Source organism: Blennius ocellaris (genome assembly GCF_963422515.1).
Source record: "Blennius ocellaris genome assembly, chromosome: 5".
Classification (NCBI taxonomy): Eukaryota; Metazoa; Chordata; class Actinopteri; order Blenniiformes; family Blenniidae; genus Blennius; species Blennius ocellaris.
The window spans coordinates 19,488,398-19,508,692 of record NC_137654.1 but is presented as its reverse complement, the minus strand read 5'-3'; the positions used below and the strand labels follow the sequence as shown (position 1 = coordinate 19,508,692).

The following is a 20,295-nucleotide window of genomic DNA, read 5'->3' as shown; positions in this document are numbered from 1 at the left end:
TGCAATGGTAAACTCATAACAGGTTTCGCAAAGTTCAAGAAATGTATTCATTTACTGAAACAAGCTTGTGTTTTTTGTTAGCATCATTCCTTCATCTTAATTATGTATTAAAACACTTCTTAAAACGCCAGGGGTTTAATATACAGCATATGGTTGTTTAATTGAATGGTTGGAAAGACACTTGACATCTGTTGTTTATGTGATTTGCTCTATTTATTGTCTAGAAATCTTCATAATTATCATTACAATAATTTATCTTGAGTCAAAGTATGTATGGTTTAATCTATGTTTGTGTTTTCTCTCTTGTTGCTCCCTTTCAAGCTGGAAGAGGTTCTCACTGACTTTAAACTTTGTCTGTCTTATTAAAAGTTCACAGATTTAACTGGATCCATTGTGTGATCCTCGGGACGTGTGATGTTTTACACAGGTGGTGATGAAGCGTCTTTTTAAGGCTTATCAGAGTAATGCATCAGCAGAAGAGAACAAAACAATGAATTATAATGAATGTTTTATAAAACAAAAACTTTTTACCAAAATATTATTTTTTTAATATCTATTCAGGTAGCTTGTTCATCACAATCAAACACAGAGAGGCAGACAACCACACACTCACATTTACACCTCGGGGCAATTTAGGGTCACTAACTAAACTCACATGTATGGTTTTGGGGCTGTGGGAGAAACCTATGCATAGATGGGGAGAAGATGCAAACTAAACACAATAATTCCTGACTGGTATTTGAACCCAGACATTCTCACAATGAGGCAACTGCATTAACTACTGCATCACTGTGTGATTATGAGGTTGAATTCCACTGAAGTTGCCACTTTTGACAACTCATTCAAAGCTAAATAATAGTAAATAATGCTGTGGACTCTGGTGAAATAGTGGTTAGCGCTCTCATCTCACACAGTGAGATTATCCACAGTTTAATTCTGGGCTCAGATGACTCTGTGTGGAGTTTTCATGCTTCATTGGAGTGTGGGAAAAGTTTTACTTGTCTGGAAATGACTGGAGCCGGTTTTGGCACAGATCTGTGAAGAAACCATCTCGTCTGTCTTGTTTTGTGTTCCCACATTTCATAAAGACCAAGTGCAAAAAAAAGAAGCTGGGACATAAGAAGAGGTAAAGAAGATAAGCCCTGATATCTTACTGTCTGATAAATTATTGTTGTTTATTTTTTTAATCTTGATTTGATTTGCCTTCATCTCTAATTTACCTGGACACTGTGTGACTTTGCAAAGCAGCAAAAATAAAAGTTGGAACATACATTAAACTGATTTATGATAAGACAGTACACGTGTACTGGTCCATGCACAGAGGTGTGATTCTGTCATTTGACCATCGTGTGGGGGTGCAGCACCACGAGGGACGGGGCAGGACGTTGTTCCTCCACGAGGCGTGGACATTTACCAGCCCGAGTCTATTTACACCCCATCTGTGCACTAGGAAAAGCAATTTGGACGCACGTCACAATCGATTTCCAATATTGTGACTTCTAAATGACTGAATCAGGAACATGGGCAATCGATTAAACATTTAAACCACATAACACAAGTTCTCAGACGCATTTATTGTGCAACTAAGCCGACTATGCAGTCACTTGTGATATGAATCTAACATTGGACGTCCTAAACAAAGAGGTTTATCCTGCATACGCGGGCACGCCTCTGGTTCCGCCCCCTGGCGACAGCCCCGCTCGCCATTGGCCAGAGCACCGCGGTGCCGCGCTGTGATTGGCTGCGCGCCTCGTCAATGAGCGTCTGTTGTTGACGCCGCTCGCAGCTCGGCGCTGTGACAGTGGGCTGCTTTGATTCATGCTGCTGGGACTCTGGTTTCTGGACGCGGAGAACAATTAATGCGGGCACAACAGAGCGCACCAAGGTATGTTTGGTTCACACGGTAGGTTTTGGTAATCTGTGCAGCCTGCCGTCAGATTCCCTCCCTCCACTGGAGACGAGCCCTTTGTGGACTCAACATCAAAATGCAAAAAGTCTATTGACAGGTCTGTGACCCGGGATCAGATCTACTCGCATGGTCAAGTGAAACTTTTCAGACCCACAATAGGCACGAATTAGTAGATTTTTGTTGAAAAATAAGCACTAAATGAGAGAAAACGCATACAAATCCAGGGGTTTTGTATTGAGTTCACTTCCAGCCGAATGGGTGTGAGTCCTCCAGTGATATTGACACATCATTGATTTTACCATAATAGCTACAGGCAATCTATACGCATTGTAGCTAATTCAGTTGTTTTCGAGAGGTCGGTGGCTCTTTACAATTGGACTAAATTTAGCTAAAACGTTGAAATTGTCAATCTTTTGTGTCAGACAAAGGCCCAGCGTGGCAGGTGGCTCCTCACAGCCACCATTTACTACTTTCTGCACACTGAGCCCCTCCTGATCTGCACCTTACCCGTTCTCAAAAATACAACCAGGAGAGGAATAAATGGAGGACACAAATGTGAAAAATAACCTTGGTATGAATGCACACTATCAGACAGAAAAACTGAGCTGATACATGTTCACTTTTGACAAGTGTTTACGGTTTAACATCTTGATGATCAGCGTAAATCTTATATTTTAAAACGTTTCAATCAGCCAGTGATGAGTTAAAATGTCATTACATCTCAGCCACTTGGTGATCTACAGAGTGGAACTGATGATTCCTGTGGTTTGGGTATCCTAGGAATGCTTGGATGATCTGTCCTTGCAGCCATTTTTTAGATATTAGATGACACAGAGCTCAAACTGCATGGATCTGAACTAATATATATATAAAAAATAAGTTGGCTGGGTTAGACGCAGTAGGCAGTAAATACCTAGTGTTTCACACTCGGCTGCTTTGTGGCTAGCCACAGAATGCAACCAGGAATTTTAGGGAGAGTGCTTTGGGACGCAGCAGTAAGAAAGTAAACAGAGGACTTTAAACTCTTATGGCCATGAGGTGGATTGAAAAGTGAAGAAGCGATGCTTTCGCTTTCAGTGCAGGCAGATCTGCTTTGATTTATCCAAGTCAGATGGAACGCTTTTTGCAGAGGGCAAATCTTGATTCAACTAAAGATTAGTATGAACACACAAGAGTGGCATCTTTATCCCCTGGTACAGTTTGAGAGTTTTATCAAATCTGTGCCAAGATGTGGTGAAGCTTTAAGGTGTGGGCAACAGGCTGATTCTTATCTGACTTCAAAGCCCACACATATATAACCCATGTAATTATAGTCTCTGAAGAGCGGATCCCAATGATCAGATCTGAGAGTGGCCTTATTATTTGATATGAATATCTAAAAAAAAAAAAAACCTGTTGAGTCTGTCATTCATTTCATTAGCCTTTATTTAGTCAGGAGAACCACATTGAGATTAACAATCTCTTACAAGTGTGTCCTGGCATGTCATGCTGCACAGTTGCTGTTTTGTCTGGATTATATGACAAGACCGGACCCAGACGATGATTCACAGGATACTTCAAAGCAGGCACAGGATGTCTGAGACCTTTCAATGGGTTTGATAAGAGGTGCTTTAGCAGGTCACATTTGTCTAATAGCGTTGGGATTTGGAGGATCCTGAACTCCCACAGAAGACTGGACTGAATAAAGCAGAAGACTGTCCCGGGTCTCTCTGCACCTTTAATGTGCTGATATGCTAATGGAGTCCTGTTTATAACCCTGCGCACAACCCAGTGAGGCCACAGATGGGACCCCAAGTCCTATTGTATATTAGCCCTGTGCGGTGCTAAGATTAATGTGGGTGTGCTGTTTTAAACTTGAATGTATTTGTAATACATAACAGTGTACTGATTTACTGACTCTTCTCATTTTATCTACTTTGGTTTAAGTCAATGAAATTTTTTTCATTTTTGTAATGTCTGGGGGGGGGGGGGGGGTTGTTTGCATCAGTAAGAGCTCTATTGACCTTCTTCTTTTCATCCTGTCTGTCTTCATAAGGAGGAGAAGATGAACGTGGAGGCTCTAAGCAGAGCAGAGCTGCTGACTCTCCTCAGTATCTTGGAGGGGGAGCTGGAGGCCCAGGATGTAGTCATACATGCCCTCAGGGTGAGTTTGCTCCTCAACACAACACATCTCTCCATGGATGTGCAGCAACGCTCATCGCAGAACCAAGCACCCACTTTCAGGAGTGCAGCTACATAATTCTAACGTGACATGACCAATGACGGCATGTCCATACTGTGGTCTGCCTGCAACCTTTAAGAGTGAAATGGACCTGCTTCAGCATTACACAGCCGGGAAGAATGTGAACGAACAGGGAGGGGATGTGTAAACAGGAAGCTGAGGAAGCAGCTCGTGAGGACAATAGCATAGGAGCCATTCTGGGAGCTCTTACCCATTATTCTACCAGAACAGGACCTGTCTAAACTTTTAACTTAATTCTTATTATTTCAGTCCAGCCCCATACTTTTATCCTCCCTGCGAGGGGAACTAGTGTTTTGGAACATGAAGGCTGGGAAGGTGGTCAGCTCGGCTTCATTCAGCTGGAACAAGAAACTAATCTATGAAATCTTTCTTAAAGTGTAATTAAATGGCCTGTAATGTCATCACTGCAGAGGCAATTCTCAGCTTCCACCAACAAACATCCCAAAATGATGTCACTGCTTCATCTCATCAGTTTGAGGAATTGTAATAAGGAGACTGAATTGTTGTTATTGAGTCATAAGAGGGGAACAATAGATGAATAGAATAGAATAGAATAGAATAGAATAGAAAATGTAGACAAATAAACACATTAGACAAATAAGATTATCATGAACAGGATTATATGCAATGGAGATGTTTACAGTTTACACTGTTGAAGGTGTAGCAGGTATGTGAAGTTACTGACGGGAGATCCCTCGACAGGAAGCTTATCCGTGCTCATTGTCTCAGAAAAGGCACAAAAAAGCTTACCGGAATGGAACTGAAAAACCATGAGATGTGAAATAGTAGTCTTTTTTTGCAGTCTTATATCTAAATGGTCTTCCCTTGTTTCCAGATTTCAATAATTTCACAGCAGTTTTTATGTATTTTAAAAGACACCCCCTCGATTTGCTTCATTCTTTCATTTCCAACTTACTAAGTTTTGTGCTTTCGCTCACTTGGGTGAAGAGCACAGCTTTCCTTCAATGAATTTCAGTATTGAATCCGGTCTAATTGGCTCGCTCCGCACCCCTGGCTGCTTCTCACACTCATGGCCACTGCAGCTGCTCCATGCTTGGATGAAACTGAATGCTTGACTCATTGTCTGAAACAGTGATGGAGTCTGTGATGAGAACAAGTATCTGCCACGACCGTCCAGTTGAATAATGAATAGGGCCTGATAGCGAAGTTTATCTAGGAAGCCAGAAAGGCCGTCATCGTTGGAGCATTTCTGTGTCAGGGCCTGGAGGAAATTCATTCCAACCACTCCAGCTTAGATGCCCCTTAAATGGCAGCTTTTTAAAACGGATGCGCATACACACACACACACATACACACACACACACACACACACACACACACACACACACACACACACACACACACACACACACACACACACACACACACACACACACACACACACACACACACACACACACGATCATCCCCTGAGGACATCTTGTTGCCTGTACTTATTCCTCAGCTTTTTGTTCAGTTTCCTTTCATCCTTCTCTCTTTCTCAAACACATCCACATTAAGGGCGTCTTTCATGTCTAACTATGACCCGTGTGTCTCTGCCCGCACACACACATGCCTGCACACACACACACACACACATAGTTTGGTGGTCTCCATTGGACCACTCAGAGGCTACACTGTTTATTGTGAAGAGGATGTATGGAGTTGTAGGCTCAAATCACTGACTTCCCTTTTTCCCGCCGGGGGCCTGTACACTAAATTACTGACTGGGTTAGTTAGGGCAGATTGTGTGTCGGAAGGAGTGTCAGGCCTGATAGGAGGATTATGTGCCCAAGTCAGTGCTATTTCTCTGCATCGATTTGACACCCAGAAAGTCTATTTATACTGACTGTCTCCCTGTGACTTGGCTGGTTGGCTTCCCTCTCTGATTTATTCACAAGGTACCATTTAATCTGTATAGCACTGTTCTTCTTTAACTTCCATTCAGCCTTTGTCAGCTAACACAAATTAACACACTTTGTGTGTGCCAATAGTGTTTACAGTCTGCAAGGACGAGTGAACGAGCGTCTGACGTGTTCTCCACCTCCTTGCAGAGAGTACTTGGGATGCCTTTAGATTGCTCAGGACGACCGTGTTTGCTCAGTTTTTAACCCTTCCTTCACCCTTGGAGACGTGGAGCCGCCCCAGTGTTTGCTTTCAAGATGAGATGGCGTCACCTGCGAGACTTGTCGCTACAGATTCTTGATCGCATCGTTTTGTTTTTGGTTCCCATTTCTACTGAGACAGATGAGCACAGTTTTAGTGGAGGGAACATTCCTGACAGTGTGACACCAGAAACAGGTCCTGCATTCCAAGAGGAGTGGCATTTCTTTTGATCGTCTATATCTAGACAGGAAGTAATTCCATTGTTACTGCCCATCTGTGAGGCTTTAATAGGATAAACACAGAATTAAACAAGTTTCCTGCAGCCCAAATTAATCTCTTTAAAGACATTGATGTATGTGCGAGTGTCTGAGGTTTTATTTACCGGATCTTTCCACTACTTTTGACACACTAAGTGAGGAAATCATTCAAACAAATACCAACATCCAATTACACCAGAGATCTTTGCTTGTTGAACCTGAAACATGTAATTTAACAACCTGTTTTTGAAGCAGCTGATTCTGTTTGTGTGTTTCAATGCGGTGCTTCTTGCACTCAACACGACCTGTTTTCTTCCCCATCTGATGTCATGGCCTGTAATCCTAAAAACGTTCCGTCTATTTTTGTAGGCTGACGTCTTTTCCTGACTCCATAAACAATAGAGACCAGCAGGAGTGTGTTGTTCAGATAAGAGCATTTATTCTTCATCATAACTGGCCGCTTTAGGCATGCTGTTAAGACGACTGCCGAAGTTTTACCTAAAAGCAAACCCCTCATATAGCGGTTTAATGCACAGTGATTGCTGATGTTTGTGAAGTGATCCCGGCGTGCGGGAGTGCAGCTCGAAGCTGAAAATGTTCCGATGAAAACAAAGTAAAGTATCGTTGAAATGGGAGCTCAGAAAAGCAGTGATTATTGCTTGTGAATGAACAGGAACTGGCCAGTGTTTTTCTTCACATTCCTTTTTATGGTTTTGTCTGGTATGTCGCAATCCAACTTTAATAAAACGGTTCCTATCGTTCTCCTCCCTTCACTGCTGTTCGCACTAAAGAGGAGACTATGTGCTTGTCACAGATAAAGCTGACAGTTATCAATATGAATAGAGATACCACCTGTGTAAAACAATAAGACGGGGCCTTTTGTCTCAGGATATACTGAAGCACTTTGTTCTTTCACACGGTGAAATGGTAAATCCTTCCAAACACAGTGTCTGACCAAAGGGCTGTAAGCACCTGTTTTCATGTTTCATCACCAACCATTAATGATAACATTTGAGGCAGTTAAACATTACTTTGCTGCCTTCCCTCTTATCTCAGTGCCATCAGTGGTTAATATGTGGCTGTGAGGTATGGAGGATATGGCTCGAGCCTTATGCACACACCGAAGCTTACATTTAATAAAGTGTGCATCTAAAAATCCCACATCTCCCCATCTGTCACTCTCTCCTTTAATTTTCATTTGCACTATAAAACCGTGTCATGAGGGCGAACATCGTGTACAGGTGAATTACGCTTACTCTGCATTACACCGTAAAACGGCTCATGAATTTTTAAGTGAACTGAATTTCCATATAAAAGGGCAAAATCATTACGCTGTGTTGAAAAAAAATCAGCAAAGAGGAACTCCTGGAAGATCCAGTAAATCTCTGCATACATTTTACACTTAATCAAACATTGTAAAAAGACACATTGTGAATGTGGGGGTCTTCACCTTCCTCAGGTCAACTTGTCTGACCTCCTGCAGAATCATCACAGCACATTCACATAAAATTCATCTATTTCTCTCAGTGATTTAACTACTTGATATTAGAGCAGATAAAGCACACCAAATAGTATTCTGAATTTCAAGTAAAGTAGGACATCAAGCTCTACCCTGTCTCAACATGGAGTACAAACTAGCAAAATGAGGTTGACTTTCTGAGGAATTTCTCAAAAATACGGCTGTTGAAGTGCAGAGACCGTAACCAGCATTACAGGGGGCAGGAGATCCATTGACAGGATTCATATTTTCACTGTAAAAGACAAACTTAATGACTCTCTCTTTTTATATCAGACTGCAATCATCTTACCGGTGGATAATGGTTTTGCACTATGTGGTCATTGTCTTTAAATGAAATTAGCGTCAGTTTTTTGTCATTAATTTTGTCTCCACTTGTTTGGCAGCAGGGATGTCAAACATGAAGCAACACCAACACAACAATGATTTTTGAACAAAGTTCTTAAGGGTAGTGGAGACAACGCGATACTGATAAACCAGCTGAGATATCTGCCATGAAACCTCATTGCTATCAAACTAGACTCAAAACCATGCTATCAGTGTGAATTTGTTAAAACCTGCATAATGGAACAGCTATGGGAAAACGTTTTTGGACATATCACAGTATTTTGCACCAGAAGACATCATTAAAAATTGCTTCTTTTTTTTTTAGATTGTAATTATATGTAGTAATTGTTTGGTTTTATGAAACACAGCAAAGAAATTGTATATTTAAAAGTTATTATGGCACTGTTTTATTGGTCTGGATAATAAATAATATTGGACTGTCTGTGGCTGAACTATAATGTGTTTGACACCCCGCTCTGCAGTGATTTGTTCACACATGGGTGAGCATCCATTACGTTTTCCCTCCATTTGTTGTATTAGCTAAATCTTTGGATGGGAAATCTTTACATTTGTAACAGGAGATACGTGTAGGGTGCTATCCAGTGCAGTGGTTTTATCCATGCTGTCAAGAGTTCATTGTATTACAGGGAAACTGGACTCCTTGACTCCTTTCAGCTCTGAGAAGGGCATGATTGTACCCCGAGGCTGGAGGTAACTGACAGAGATTTTTTTTTCCAGGTGAAAAGAATCAGGTTATCCTTCATACCTTGTTACTGCAGCAGGGATGCATTAGAAGAAAGTCTGCTGAAGACAACAGTGACCCAGTCCTTCCTTCCTACCTTCTTTTTTTTGTGAAGAATTCTTTTGTGTTCGCTGTGTATTTCAACATCTTTTCATCACAAAAAAACAGTCAATTACTCACATATGAGAAACTCTTTCTCGTGAGTGTCATCAGCAGTTGAACAGAAATGAGAGCCTTGTAGGGTTTCCCTCTTGTACTCTTTCATAAAGGAAAGTCACAGTCTGTCATTAGGATCAGAACTATCCCAAAAAAGCAGCAGAGAGAGGGAGGGAGGGAGGGAGAGGGAGAGGGAGAGGGGGTGGAGAAAGAGAGAGAGAGAGAGAGAGAGAGAGAGAGAGAGAGAGAGAGAGAGAGAGCGAGAGAGAGACTGACACTTAATGGTGTGTTTAAATAGCTCTTTAACTCAGGAAGCGGCAGTTTGGTCTCCAGCGAGATGAAGGCAGCTTGCAGGTTCACTCTAAAGCCTGAGATAAAAAAACAGATAATACATGCACGCAGCCACAGTTGAAAACAGAAACAATGACTCACACTCAAATCGCAAAACAGAAGTAAACATCCTTATCAGAAACTTTCTCTCAAACTCTGAAGCATGGCAGCCTGGAGAATGAGACGTACACACAATGCATGAAACCCAGTGCATTGAGGAAAGTGTCTTTGTGCTGTAATCTTTTCACTGAGGGCCACATTCTTTGTTCATGCAGCAAAATGAAAGAGCCTCCAACACAGAGTGTGTGTGTGTGTGTGTGTGTGTGTGTGTGTGTGTGTGTGTGTGTGTGTGTGTGTGTGTGTGTGTGTGTGTGTGTGTGTGTGTGTGTGTGTGTGTGTGTGTGTGTGTGTGTGTGTGTGTGTGTGTGTGTGCAGCTATGATCTGAGAGTGTTGTGAGGGAAAAGAGAGGCGGAAGTTGAGAGAGGCATTTTCTCAGAAATGATGATGACCCGGTGGAGGAATGCAGTGCCATGCGTGTTGGGGCAGGGGGATGTCAGGGTGGGCTGGCAGCCCGGGGTGCCTGATGAGGACTGCATTTGGAGATGGAGACCGGTGTCCTGAAGGCACGTGGAGTGAACTCTGCAGCATGTGCTGCCAGCTGACACTGCATACCACTGAAACTTAGACCTACTAAAGTGTTATGCAGCTAATGAGACCTCCTGATGGCCCTTCAGGGTGACCAGGAGTGAGGTCAACAGAAGCCCCCTCATGTTTCACTTCATTTCTCTTCAGACCACCCGTTTCTGTCACACGAGCTTCAATAATGTGGGGCGTATTATATTTAGTGAGCTGCCTGCCAAATTTCTGCTCTGAAACAAATTTGCTGTCACTTTATTATCTCATAGGTTTTTTTTTTTTTTCCCTATCTAAAGTGGAGTGCAGAAACAGATACACAAAGCAGTAAAAGAAACTGCACACAGATATTTCAGTATTTAAAAGTCTTATAATGGGCTTTTAACAGCAGTAATGATACTTCTAATGGATTTTACTTGTTGTGCATTTCATTAATTTTGCAATTTCAATGCACTTTGAACGATGAGTCACATTCACCCGTTCATGCACTCTATTCTGGGACATATGGTTTGATGCCTCATCTCGTCCTGTCCAACACTGGGATTGGAGGACTTTTCAGTCCAGCAGCTGATCCACAGATCCTTTGCAGGATACATCACCCTGATATTTTAGTCGTTGATGAAGACAATATGAGGCACCTTCAAGGCCTTCTCTTTTCTTTTTGTGTCTGATTTGAAGCCCCAGTCCTTCACCCCTGCATCCCTGGGGAGGAGTTAACATCTGCCCCTGGTGGGGGGAGGACGGCCGTGCCTCACCTCTTTGTGTTTGGGATGACGGGAAAGACCATCTGCTTGTGCTCACGCTAACGATAAGATCACTCAGTGCAGATTTCCTGCGCTCACACTGACACACACACCCCCCGGGTCTCTGTCACAGTGATGATATGTATCCCTGAAAACTAAAATCCTCACACGGTGAGTGTGTTTGAGATGAGTTACTTTATGTTTTGATTGGCCTGGGGAGTGGGGCCTCATGTTATCTTCTCTGTGGAAGCTCAAGGCCTCATCCCTTCTTACTAACACACATAAACAGAACTGTATTTTTTTTCTCTCAGTCAGGAGTGAACATGTGCATAGAAATTAGCTCTGCCTTGTAGTAGTGGTACAGAACATAATGGACTAATGTGGTATTTTTTTTGTTGTTTGTTTTTAACCTGTGTTTTGTATTTATGTTCATCTCTATAGGCGCAACACAAAGATGCGTTTGTTCAGGAGAGGTACGGACAGTACGACCTCAGCGATCCATTCCTGGCCCTGCAGCGGGACAACGAAGCTGCAGAGCGCCACAACACGCTGACCGAACCTCACACACATCTGCAGGGCCAGGCGGTGGGCCCCAACCCTCTGGCTGTGCTCAAACTGGTCATGGCTCACTGCAAGCGGATGCAGGAGAGGATGATGGGACAGTTGGCTGCAGCTGAGAGCAGACACAGGAGGGTAAGGGGCACCGCAGGCGCCGTCGGCTCCCCTGACTTCTCATCAGATTTGCGTGTGGTGTGGGGGCGATGCGTCACACTGAGGCTCACATTGGACAATAGGCTTGTTTGTGTGTGTGTGTGTGTGTGTGAAAATGCGTGTGTTTGGATTTCTCTGAATGTTGCCGCTGAGAGGGCTGAGGCAACAAGTGTATGAACTTCCTAAAAACTCAATCTAAAGAATCTCCAGGGATCAAGTTCAGCGAGACGAAGTCCACCGAGTCTCTGCGCAAACCAAATGGTCATGTTTCATTCTGCCATCAAGATAAATTAACTTCAAGTTCCTTTCTTTTTCGTCAGAATAAATAGAATATAAATACTTTATTAATCCCAGGGGAGATTTCTTTACAGTGTTCCTCCACACAGAGCAGAAATAACTGACAGTAACTTTACAGAAAAGGACTTGTCAGTAAAAAAAAAAGACTATTTATAGATGAGAATTCTAGACTTTGATAGCTACTGAAAGGAAAGCTCTGTGACCGCAGAGCGTTTCGGAGAGTCTGTTGCTGAAGGTGCTAATGCTGTTGACTAAAGTCATATAGGATAGGCACCACAGACTCACAGAACACCTTCAGCATTGTCAAAATGATTCACTGACTTAAAAAAAACAAAACAACAGGACTGCATGTCTCATCATCCTTTTTAATGCCTGTGTTCCGTAGATGATAGCTGACCTGGAGGAGGAGAAACGGCGACGTGCTCAGGACTCTGCACAGCATGCTAACTTCACCTTCATGCTGCAGACAGAAAGAGACAAACTGCTGCAACAGGTGAGCCGGGGATTCTTCGCTGTTTGTCTGTTTATGGTTGGCAAAAGGCCTCGCTTGTTGATAGATGAGCACATCTGGTGACTCTGCTTCCCTTTCCCCTCTCTGCTGCTCTGCACAGCCTCTTTTATTGTTGTAGCTGTGATTTAAGACCCAGTGACTGAGCAGGGAGTCATCAGTGCAGCGCTGTGTAACGCAGTAGGTGGAAAGGGCTCGGCCTGTAAAAAGTGTAGACGCACACAGGGGCTGCAAGCACAGAGCGGCTCTATGGGAAACAGATGAGGAAGCGGCCATTGTTTAGTTGTCCAGCAGCCGTGGGGCTTTATGGCCTCAGGAAACCTGAGATAATAGATGTCCATGTCTAATGCAAGGTCAGCCAGCACACACACACACACACACACACACACACACACACACACACACACACACACACACACACACACACACACACACACACACACACACACACACACACACACACACATACCGTGAACACGCACTCAACTACTACACACATCATAGACATTATGTAAGAAAGGGTTCCTGAATGTCCCCCAGTCTTCCTCAGGCTTTCCCGTCATTGGGTTTTTTTTGTGTGTGTGTGCGCACACAGGGCATACACACACAATTGTAGTTCAACACCTCTTATTTCCTCCAAGTAGTCATCAAAGCTTTGAAGCAGCAGTCACCCTGCGATGACCTCCAGGTGAAGGGAACTTTCCATAAATATGCTTCGCAAGCAAATTTATTCTTAAACAAGGTGAAACAACCGTTCCTGTCTCCACCAACTTCTGGAGGAGACACGTCTTATCGATTTTGATACGTCTGTGTGACTTAAATTCAGTCTATTAGAAACAAGCAGAGCTGATAAAGTTTCAACACAAATGTTTTGACACTTACACTGAAGCTACCATAAAAATGAATAAAGCAGCATTTTAATCAATAATTAAGTGTTGGAAACACTTAGCCCATGTTTTTATTCATGATTGCAGTGGAATTTAATAGATGCAGCTTATAAATGAACACATACAATTTAACATGTATTTACTTCAAATTCTGAGAAAACTATTGTTTTAAGTGTCTTCTTTCTGTTTGGCACTGATGTAGTACAATAGTGCTATTTTGCCACCTTGTGGCCATTTCTTTCCTGACATGTCTTTCCTTTCATTCTCTTCCTAGTTGGAGGTCGAGCATGCGACAGTCCAGAGGCTAGAGAAGGAACAAGCACAAGTTGTGAGCAAGGTGGAGGAGTCGCTGTCCCAGCAGCAGCAGCTCTCCTCCACTCTGTCTCTGGAGCTCCAGAAAGCTAGCAGCCAGGCTAAGGAGGAGGCGCAGAAGGCCTCCCAGCTCCACCTGTTGCTGCAGGAGGAGAGCGGCACCCTGGAGAAGCTCCGGGCGATCCTGGAGAGGGAGAAGAGCAGAGCAGCACAGCTGGAGACCAAGGCTGAGAGGCAGCTGGCTGAATTTGACACAGAGCGAGACGAGATGAGAGGCAGGCTCATCCAAGAGGAGGAGAGGAGCAGAGAGCTTGAAAGGCAGGTGGACGAGTTGAAGAGGAGGCTGGCTGAACCCAAAACGTGCAGAGAGGGAGTAAAAGAAGCCGTGGCGGAGGTGAAGGAGACGCAGTCCAAGATGGTAGTTGCTTGCGCGTCAGTTCAAACTGAGCCGGATGGAAAGGTAACGGTCACTCCAAGGTCAGGATCACTACCAAGGGTCAACGGCCATCATAAAGACACAGAACTGCCGCAGGAGGTGAAAGGCGCAGAGAATGGAAGTGTGGTAGAAAACGGAGGAGCACTTTTGCACTCCCCTCTTCATCCCAACCCTCACTCCCCTTCCAGCACTGCATCGTCCTCCCTCTCCTCCTCCCCCATCTCCTCACCTGTTCTCGCCAAGCGTCTGGGAAGTCCAGGTTTCCACCAGTCGTCCTATCAGGCTGGAGTCAACCAGCGATTCCAGGCGGCCAGACACAAGTTTCAGAGTCAGGCTGAGCTGGAGCAGCAGCACCACGGCGGTCCTCTCTCCCCCCGGGACCTCTCTCCTACTACCACCACCTCCGTCCCTCCCCCGCCAGAGCACAGCACAGCCAAGCAGCTTGCCCGCAACACCGTCACTCAGGTGCTGTCCCGCTTCACCAGCCAGCAGGCCGGGGTCAAATTGGCGCCAATCAGCAGCTCCCCATTTGGTACAGACTATCGCAACCTGGCTGCGTCTCCCACCGGGTCGAGGTCTCCTTCTTCAGGCCCTCTGTCGCCGGGCATCCGCTCGCCCCTCCCTCCTCGCTCGGAACGGACCCATCCTCCTCCGATCCCTCCTAAGAAGCCGGGCATGAGTCCCACTCCAGGCTCCCCAAGCCACTCTGCTCGGACCAGCCTCTTCCCCGAGCTGACAGGGAACTGCGGACACGGCGGCGGCGGGCAGGACGGAGCCAAAGAGGCAGACCTGGTGTTGTCCTCGAGCAGCTAACAACCATAGCCTTGAAATGAACCACCGTCCACATCTTTGTAATCCTCACAAACCCCACTTTATAGCACACAAATCAGTAGGATGATTCAAACACCCCCTACCTCTTTTTAACCTGATAAACAATTGGAAATTAGCAGAGTTAAACAGAGTGTATTGTAGATTCTGTCATTGAATTTTGCATTTCTTATTTGTATTCCTTTTTGTAGGCATATTGTAAAGTTTCAAATTTTTAGAATGAAATTATTTATATTTTCTGTAATATTCCTACACTGTTGATTTTGAACTCTAAAAGGGATTTTGTTGGTTTTATTTTAACAGCAGTTTTTCTTTTTCCCCATAATGCTCCAACTGCTTGTCTTACAATCAAAAAGAGGAAGGTATAAAATACATGGATGTAGAAGTAGGCAAGCCTCACGATCAGTTTCACAGTAATATAGATGAGTAGTTTCTGTTTCTGTCTGCCAAATGTGTTTTTATGCAGTTCCTATCATAATCCCAAAAATACTACTAAACTGTAAATATATTTGAAAATTTTAGTTTCTTCTCAGTGAACGATCGCCACAATGCATGTACTGTTATTCTACTACTACGAAAACGCTGATCTTGAAAAGGGAGAGCACACTTTGCACTGCGTCACTATATGTCGTTTTATTTTCCTTATATTCAGGGAAGAGATTTCTCCTTCATTCAAACCAGGGAGGACAATGTGTCACTATCGTGTGATATCGCTTAGATATTTAATTGAACACTTATGGTTTGATTCTTACTACTGTAATAACTATATGAAAACCTATTTACACAGTATTGTGACTTGTTCTAACAGTTGTACACATTGTTCTAGGATTGAAATCGTATGTCTTTTGCTACTTGACTTTCAAAAATAATTCATTGGATACAATTTTAGCCAGTCAGATCTGTACATACTGCTGTGTATGAATATAAACCTTCATCAGCAGTCAAGTCAATGAGCATACCATCTTTTTTTTTTTTTTTAAATAAACTGTTTCTACTTTAACACAGTGTCAGTCTTGATTGGAGTAAGTGCAATAAAAGAAAAAAAAAATCGGACAATGATGCTCAATTCATTTATTTGAACAGAATGGGGCTGTACAGTCTTGAAATGAGAGCTGATGGGCACACAGTCATAGTATATTGTGAGGGTTGAACACAGCACAGGCTAGCTAACAAGTAAATGATCCAGAGTCGGCCTACTCCAAAGTCATAGAACATGTACAGTATCAGATCTCGCCTCACATGGCAACTGCTTTGCATTCACTTGGCATCGACCAACACATAATCACAATAAAGAGTGCAATATTCTAAGACTCCAACCAAAAAAGAAAAAAAAGGAAACAAAACAGTATATTAAAATAGAAATTTGAATACATGGGTGGGACGATGGAGTTCTTTACCATAGGAAAGAGATTTTGGCAAATAAATCTTGGTTAATAGGTTTTCCTTTTCACGAAGGAAAAAGCTGTACAGCAATGGAGGTGTTGCCAACATGAGAAAACAGAATGCTTCACAGATGTTGCAGCGTTGGGAGTTGCTTTGTCTTATTTCAATCATCATAGCTTGCATGGGTGAGGAGACCGTACAGTCAGTCGAGCACAACAGAAGACTTCCTTCAGAACAAACAGACAGCTACAGAGCCATGCTAAGGATTGTGCTCATCGAGAGGTTGAAATACGGTTCCTTTCCTTCATAGTAACTAAGTTCCGTGTAAGTTTAGCAACGTTACCAGTGAGGCATCAGTTAAAATGCCAGATGTTATTTACGGACATCTCCTGTTTATACTGCTGTCCCTGACTTCTATTTACTACACCCTGATATGTGGCGATGTGCTTAAATTCTTCTATCAGCTGCCTTGTGTGTCCTGGTTCTTTGTCCGTGTGCTGAGAACTGCAACATGACCACAGTTACTTTTGAGTTTTGCTAAACAAAGCAATAACGAGACATCTCACAATGACTTTTTGGGAGCTCTTAAAGGAAACTTACTTTGCTAACGCAGCAGTCCTGAGCACAGCCCTGCACACTGTCCCAACACACCCTCAAACAAGGATTTTTTAATCCACATTCTTTACAGCAGATCTGTGCTAATGGTTTTTTGTTTGTATATTTTTAATTAACTCCTTGCCCCATATTGATATAGTTTCGCTTTGGTTAGTCCTTGCGTCTATATATAGATGCGTTAAGGGCCCATAGGAGCGTCTGTCTCCCCGGTTAGTTCCTGGCCCCCCCACTAGGCATTCTGCATCTCTTTGCCAATTTTGTAACTTAGGATCTTGTTCCAGTCGATCTTGGTGCGTGTGACAGGCAGCTGGCGACGCAGGGCCTTGAAGGTTGTGTCAGACATCGTCTGGTAGTTCTCACTGATTGCAGTCTGAGAGAAGAGAGACTAGATGTAAATCTATCATTTTAAGATACATGACGGACACAGGACCCATTCGCTTACCTGGTAGTCATTTTCTGCATTCTCAATAATGTCGATAAATTCCTTCGCTGTCTGGTTTTCATTCTGGGAGAAACGCACACATCAGCATGTTAGTAAAAGTGATGGAGGATTTCCTCTGGATACACGGATTCAGTCTGATACATCGAGGACACTTTTACTCACAGCCACTGGTATTGATTCCTCGACCTCCTTATGACTGACCAGCTGTACATTCCCATCTTCATAATAGTGCACCTGGAGAAAGGACATTATTCAGCAACCTGCCTTTAACACTTCTCAATTTTTTCTTGTCACTTCTTAGACGCATCTGCTGACCTGGATTTTCAAAACTCCGACCACTTGAGCGGTGGATTGTCCGATGGTGAGCTTCCACTCAGACCTACAGCGACCATTCCTTTGGTGAAGAAAACAGGGGAAGTTTAGAATTACAAATGAGAACAATCTCTGTCATAAAGTTTGACTATAAACTTTAGAGGCAGATATTTACCAGAAGTTTTTGGGTTGAAACTGATGTCCTTCAATGCAGGCTATGATCGTCTGCTGTCCGTCAACCGTTTTCCCATAAACCTGTAATACATAAACTGTGCAGTTATGCAAAAACAGGTCAACAGTACCGCCTACATTTTTCTATTAGGGTCAGTATTTGTGTACCTTACCGTACAGACGCCAGTGGGGTAGTGCTCTTTGACGTAGGCGCTGAGGGCAGCATCACAGGCATCCCTCCAAGATCTTAGAGCCGACTCGCCATCGTATGGCTGCACATCGCTCACCTCTTTTCTGAGGTGGTCGAAGCGGAAGGAGAGATGGTTGCGCGGATCCAGGAAACGCCCTTGACCCAAGTCACCATGCTCTGTGATCAAGACCTGTAAAGGTCGTACAAGAGAGATTAAAGAAGCTCGTCTCAACCTCTTGCCTTGATGAAAATAATTTAAAGGGGAAATGTACCGGTTCATCGTAGCCCTCGAGCTTTGCAGGAGTGAACTGATCCATGTTGTACTGGGCAAAGGAGCTGGACGGAACAAATGGACACAAAGGTACACTCATATTATGACAGCGAGTCGTTTTCACAATTCGTGAAAGAAATATATGCCCTATACAGAAAATGAACTTACTGTGAAGCCCCTTCCCTGAGAAGGTTGTCATTGTTGAGAAGAAGCCGCACATCTACCAAGAAATAAAAATGCTTTAATATGTTCAATGTCTGTTGAAATCACAAATGCTAGGAACAATGAAAAAAAAAAAATCCACATTAAAGTCCAAGAGTTCAGCAAATCTGCCTCTTACCATTGAATACTTCATTGAACTCTCCTGGAGGGGCATGAGTCACAAAGTTGGCCGCTATGCGGACCTGTGGGTTAAATCAGGTATTAATGACAATGATATACATATATTCAATATTTAAACTGAGTAGAATAATCATAGAAACACATTTTGACAAATTGCAAATTGTGTAAACTTTTCCTTGAATAAAGTCTGTTTTTTTATTTGCTGGCAGCTCTTATAGTTAAAGCAGGAACCACTACCAAAACGAAATGGATTTTCTGCATTAGATTTTATCTTGTGTAATTCAAACATGTTGTGCATAAAGTGCTGTACTCTTCCATTGAAGTGGAAACAACAAGTCTGGACTGTGTGTCATGTCAGAGAAAACTCAAATCATCTTGGCCTTAATTTTCTCACAATGGACGTCACTTGAAGTTTGATCTCGATGTTATTAGAGGAATGTTGCCATTCTTGATTTTAGTACTGTTATGTCTTATATGTACTTTTATTTCTTTCAAGAACATAGACTATGCAAAGTAGTTTAATGCCCAGTAATCTGAGGTTTTCCTCCAGCTGGTGCTCAGGGAGGACGCCACCATCAATCCCAGCCTGATCACTAGGCATCTATATCCTGATCTCAAACCATGTGAGGCCAACACAAAGTATTTGAGCTGCAACTGAATCTGTTTGACCCAGAAAGCCAAAGCAAAGTAACATTAGCTGCTAATGTTAGCTGCCGTTATGCGAGAGCAACACCACCAAGCTCCGCCTGGAGAGCTTTCAAACTGGCAATGCACACGACTTTTGGAATTATTTTAGTTCAGTTAAAACTATCGGGAAGTTTCCGGTTGCAGTTCCTGCTGGTTTTAACCGCCACCAATATTGATGAGACAAATGAGACAAATATAAGATCTAACTAGCATTGGCCAGGAAGCTAATGGCTACAAAACACAAGTTTATCACTTCGATGGGAGACCAAAAACAGGCGCTATTCTCCCAAATAGCAACTACTACTCCAGGTTAACGTATAACACACTCCACCGGGGTGAATATAAAAGAAAGTATCGCTAAATATATAAATAAAGTGTCTCCAAACCTTCTCTTCATCTGACAGCGGCTCCTCAAAGTCAGCCATCTTGGCTCTTTGTGACCCCACCTACCCAGCTGAGTGGCAGAGTCACAACGGGCTCCGTCACGCACACGCTGGAAACTGAGTGAATGCGGGCCTCCGAGTTCGCTTAAATCAACCCTGTGCATATATGTGCGTCTTATTGCACTTTGAAATATTATGAAAACAAATTTGCACAGGCGCAATAGAAAGTGCTGTGAAAAGGACGTTAACAATGCAGGGGGATGTTAAAAACACATTTATTGACTGTATAGCATTTCCAGTTAGACGTGATTTAATTACGAAACAAAAGCATGTTTATATTTTATAAATATAAAGAAAATGATAATATTGTCCTTGTTTAACCAAAATTATTATGTGTTGAGATGAATTAATTATGTTCAACATGTATACGTTATTTGTAACATAAGTTTTGGTTAATTGGGAGGCGGATTTTTAAAAGCTTAATTTTATTTTGATAACCACAGCCGGAAATGGTAACTTTGTACTGCAACTGCCCCATTGTGTCATCGACAGCTTGCT

The 20,295-nt window shown here is 43.1% G+C and overlaps 2 protein-coding genes across 2 annotated transcripts; one reads left to right on the top strand and one right to left on the bottom strand.

Annotated features, from left to right (window-relative positions):
- Window positions 1-1,825: 1,825 nt before the first annotated feature.
- cttnbp2nlb (CTTNBP2 N-terminal like b) lies at window positions 1,826-16,002 on the top strand. The gene is made up of 5 exons (XM_080497438.1): window positions 1,826-1,885; window positions 3,945-4,052; window positions 11,404-11,655; window positions 12,356-12,463; window positions 13,640-16,002. Exons 2-5 carry the CDS (start codon window positions 3,954-3,956, stop codon window positions 14,924-14,926), a joined length of 1,746 nt encoding a protein of 581 aa, XP_080353564.1. The 5' UTR covers window positions 1,826-1,885; window positions 3,945-3,953; the 3' UTR covers window positions 14,927-16,002.
- On the bottom strand, window positions 15,998-19,938 carry capza1b (capping actin protein of muscle Z-line subunit alpha 1b). Its single transcript, XM_080497439.1, has 10 exons — window positions 19,741-19,938; window positions 18,666-18,729; window positions 18,494-18,545; window positions 18,327-18,390; window positions 18,038-18,244; window positions 17,869-17,948; window positions 17,697-17,775; window positions 17,544-17,615; window positions 17,382-17,444; window positions 15,998-17,309 (listed from the first exon to the last, which is right to left on the bottom strand). Exons 1-10 carry the CDS (start codon window positions 19,777-19,779, stop codon window positions 17,169-17,171), a joined length of 861 nt encoding a protein of 286 aa, XP_080353565.1. The 5' UTR covers window positions 19,780-19,938; the 3' UTR covers window positions 15,998-17,168.
- Window positions 19,939-20,295: the final 357 nt, after the last annotated feature.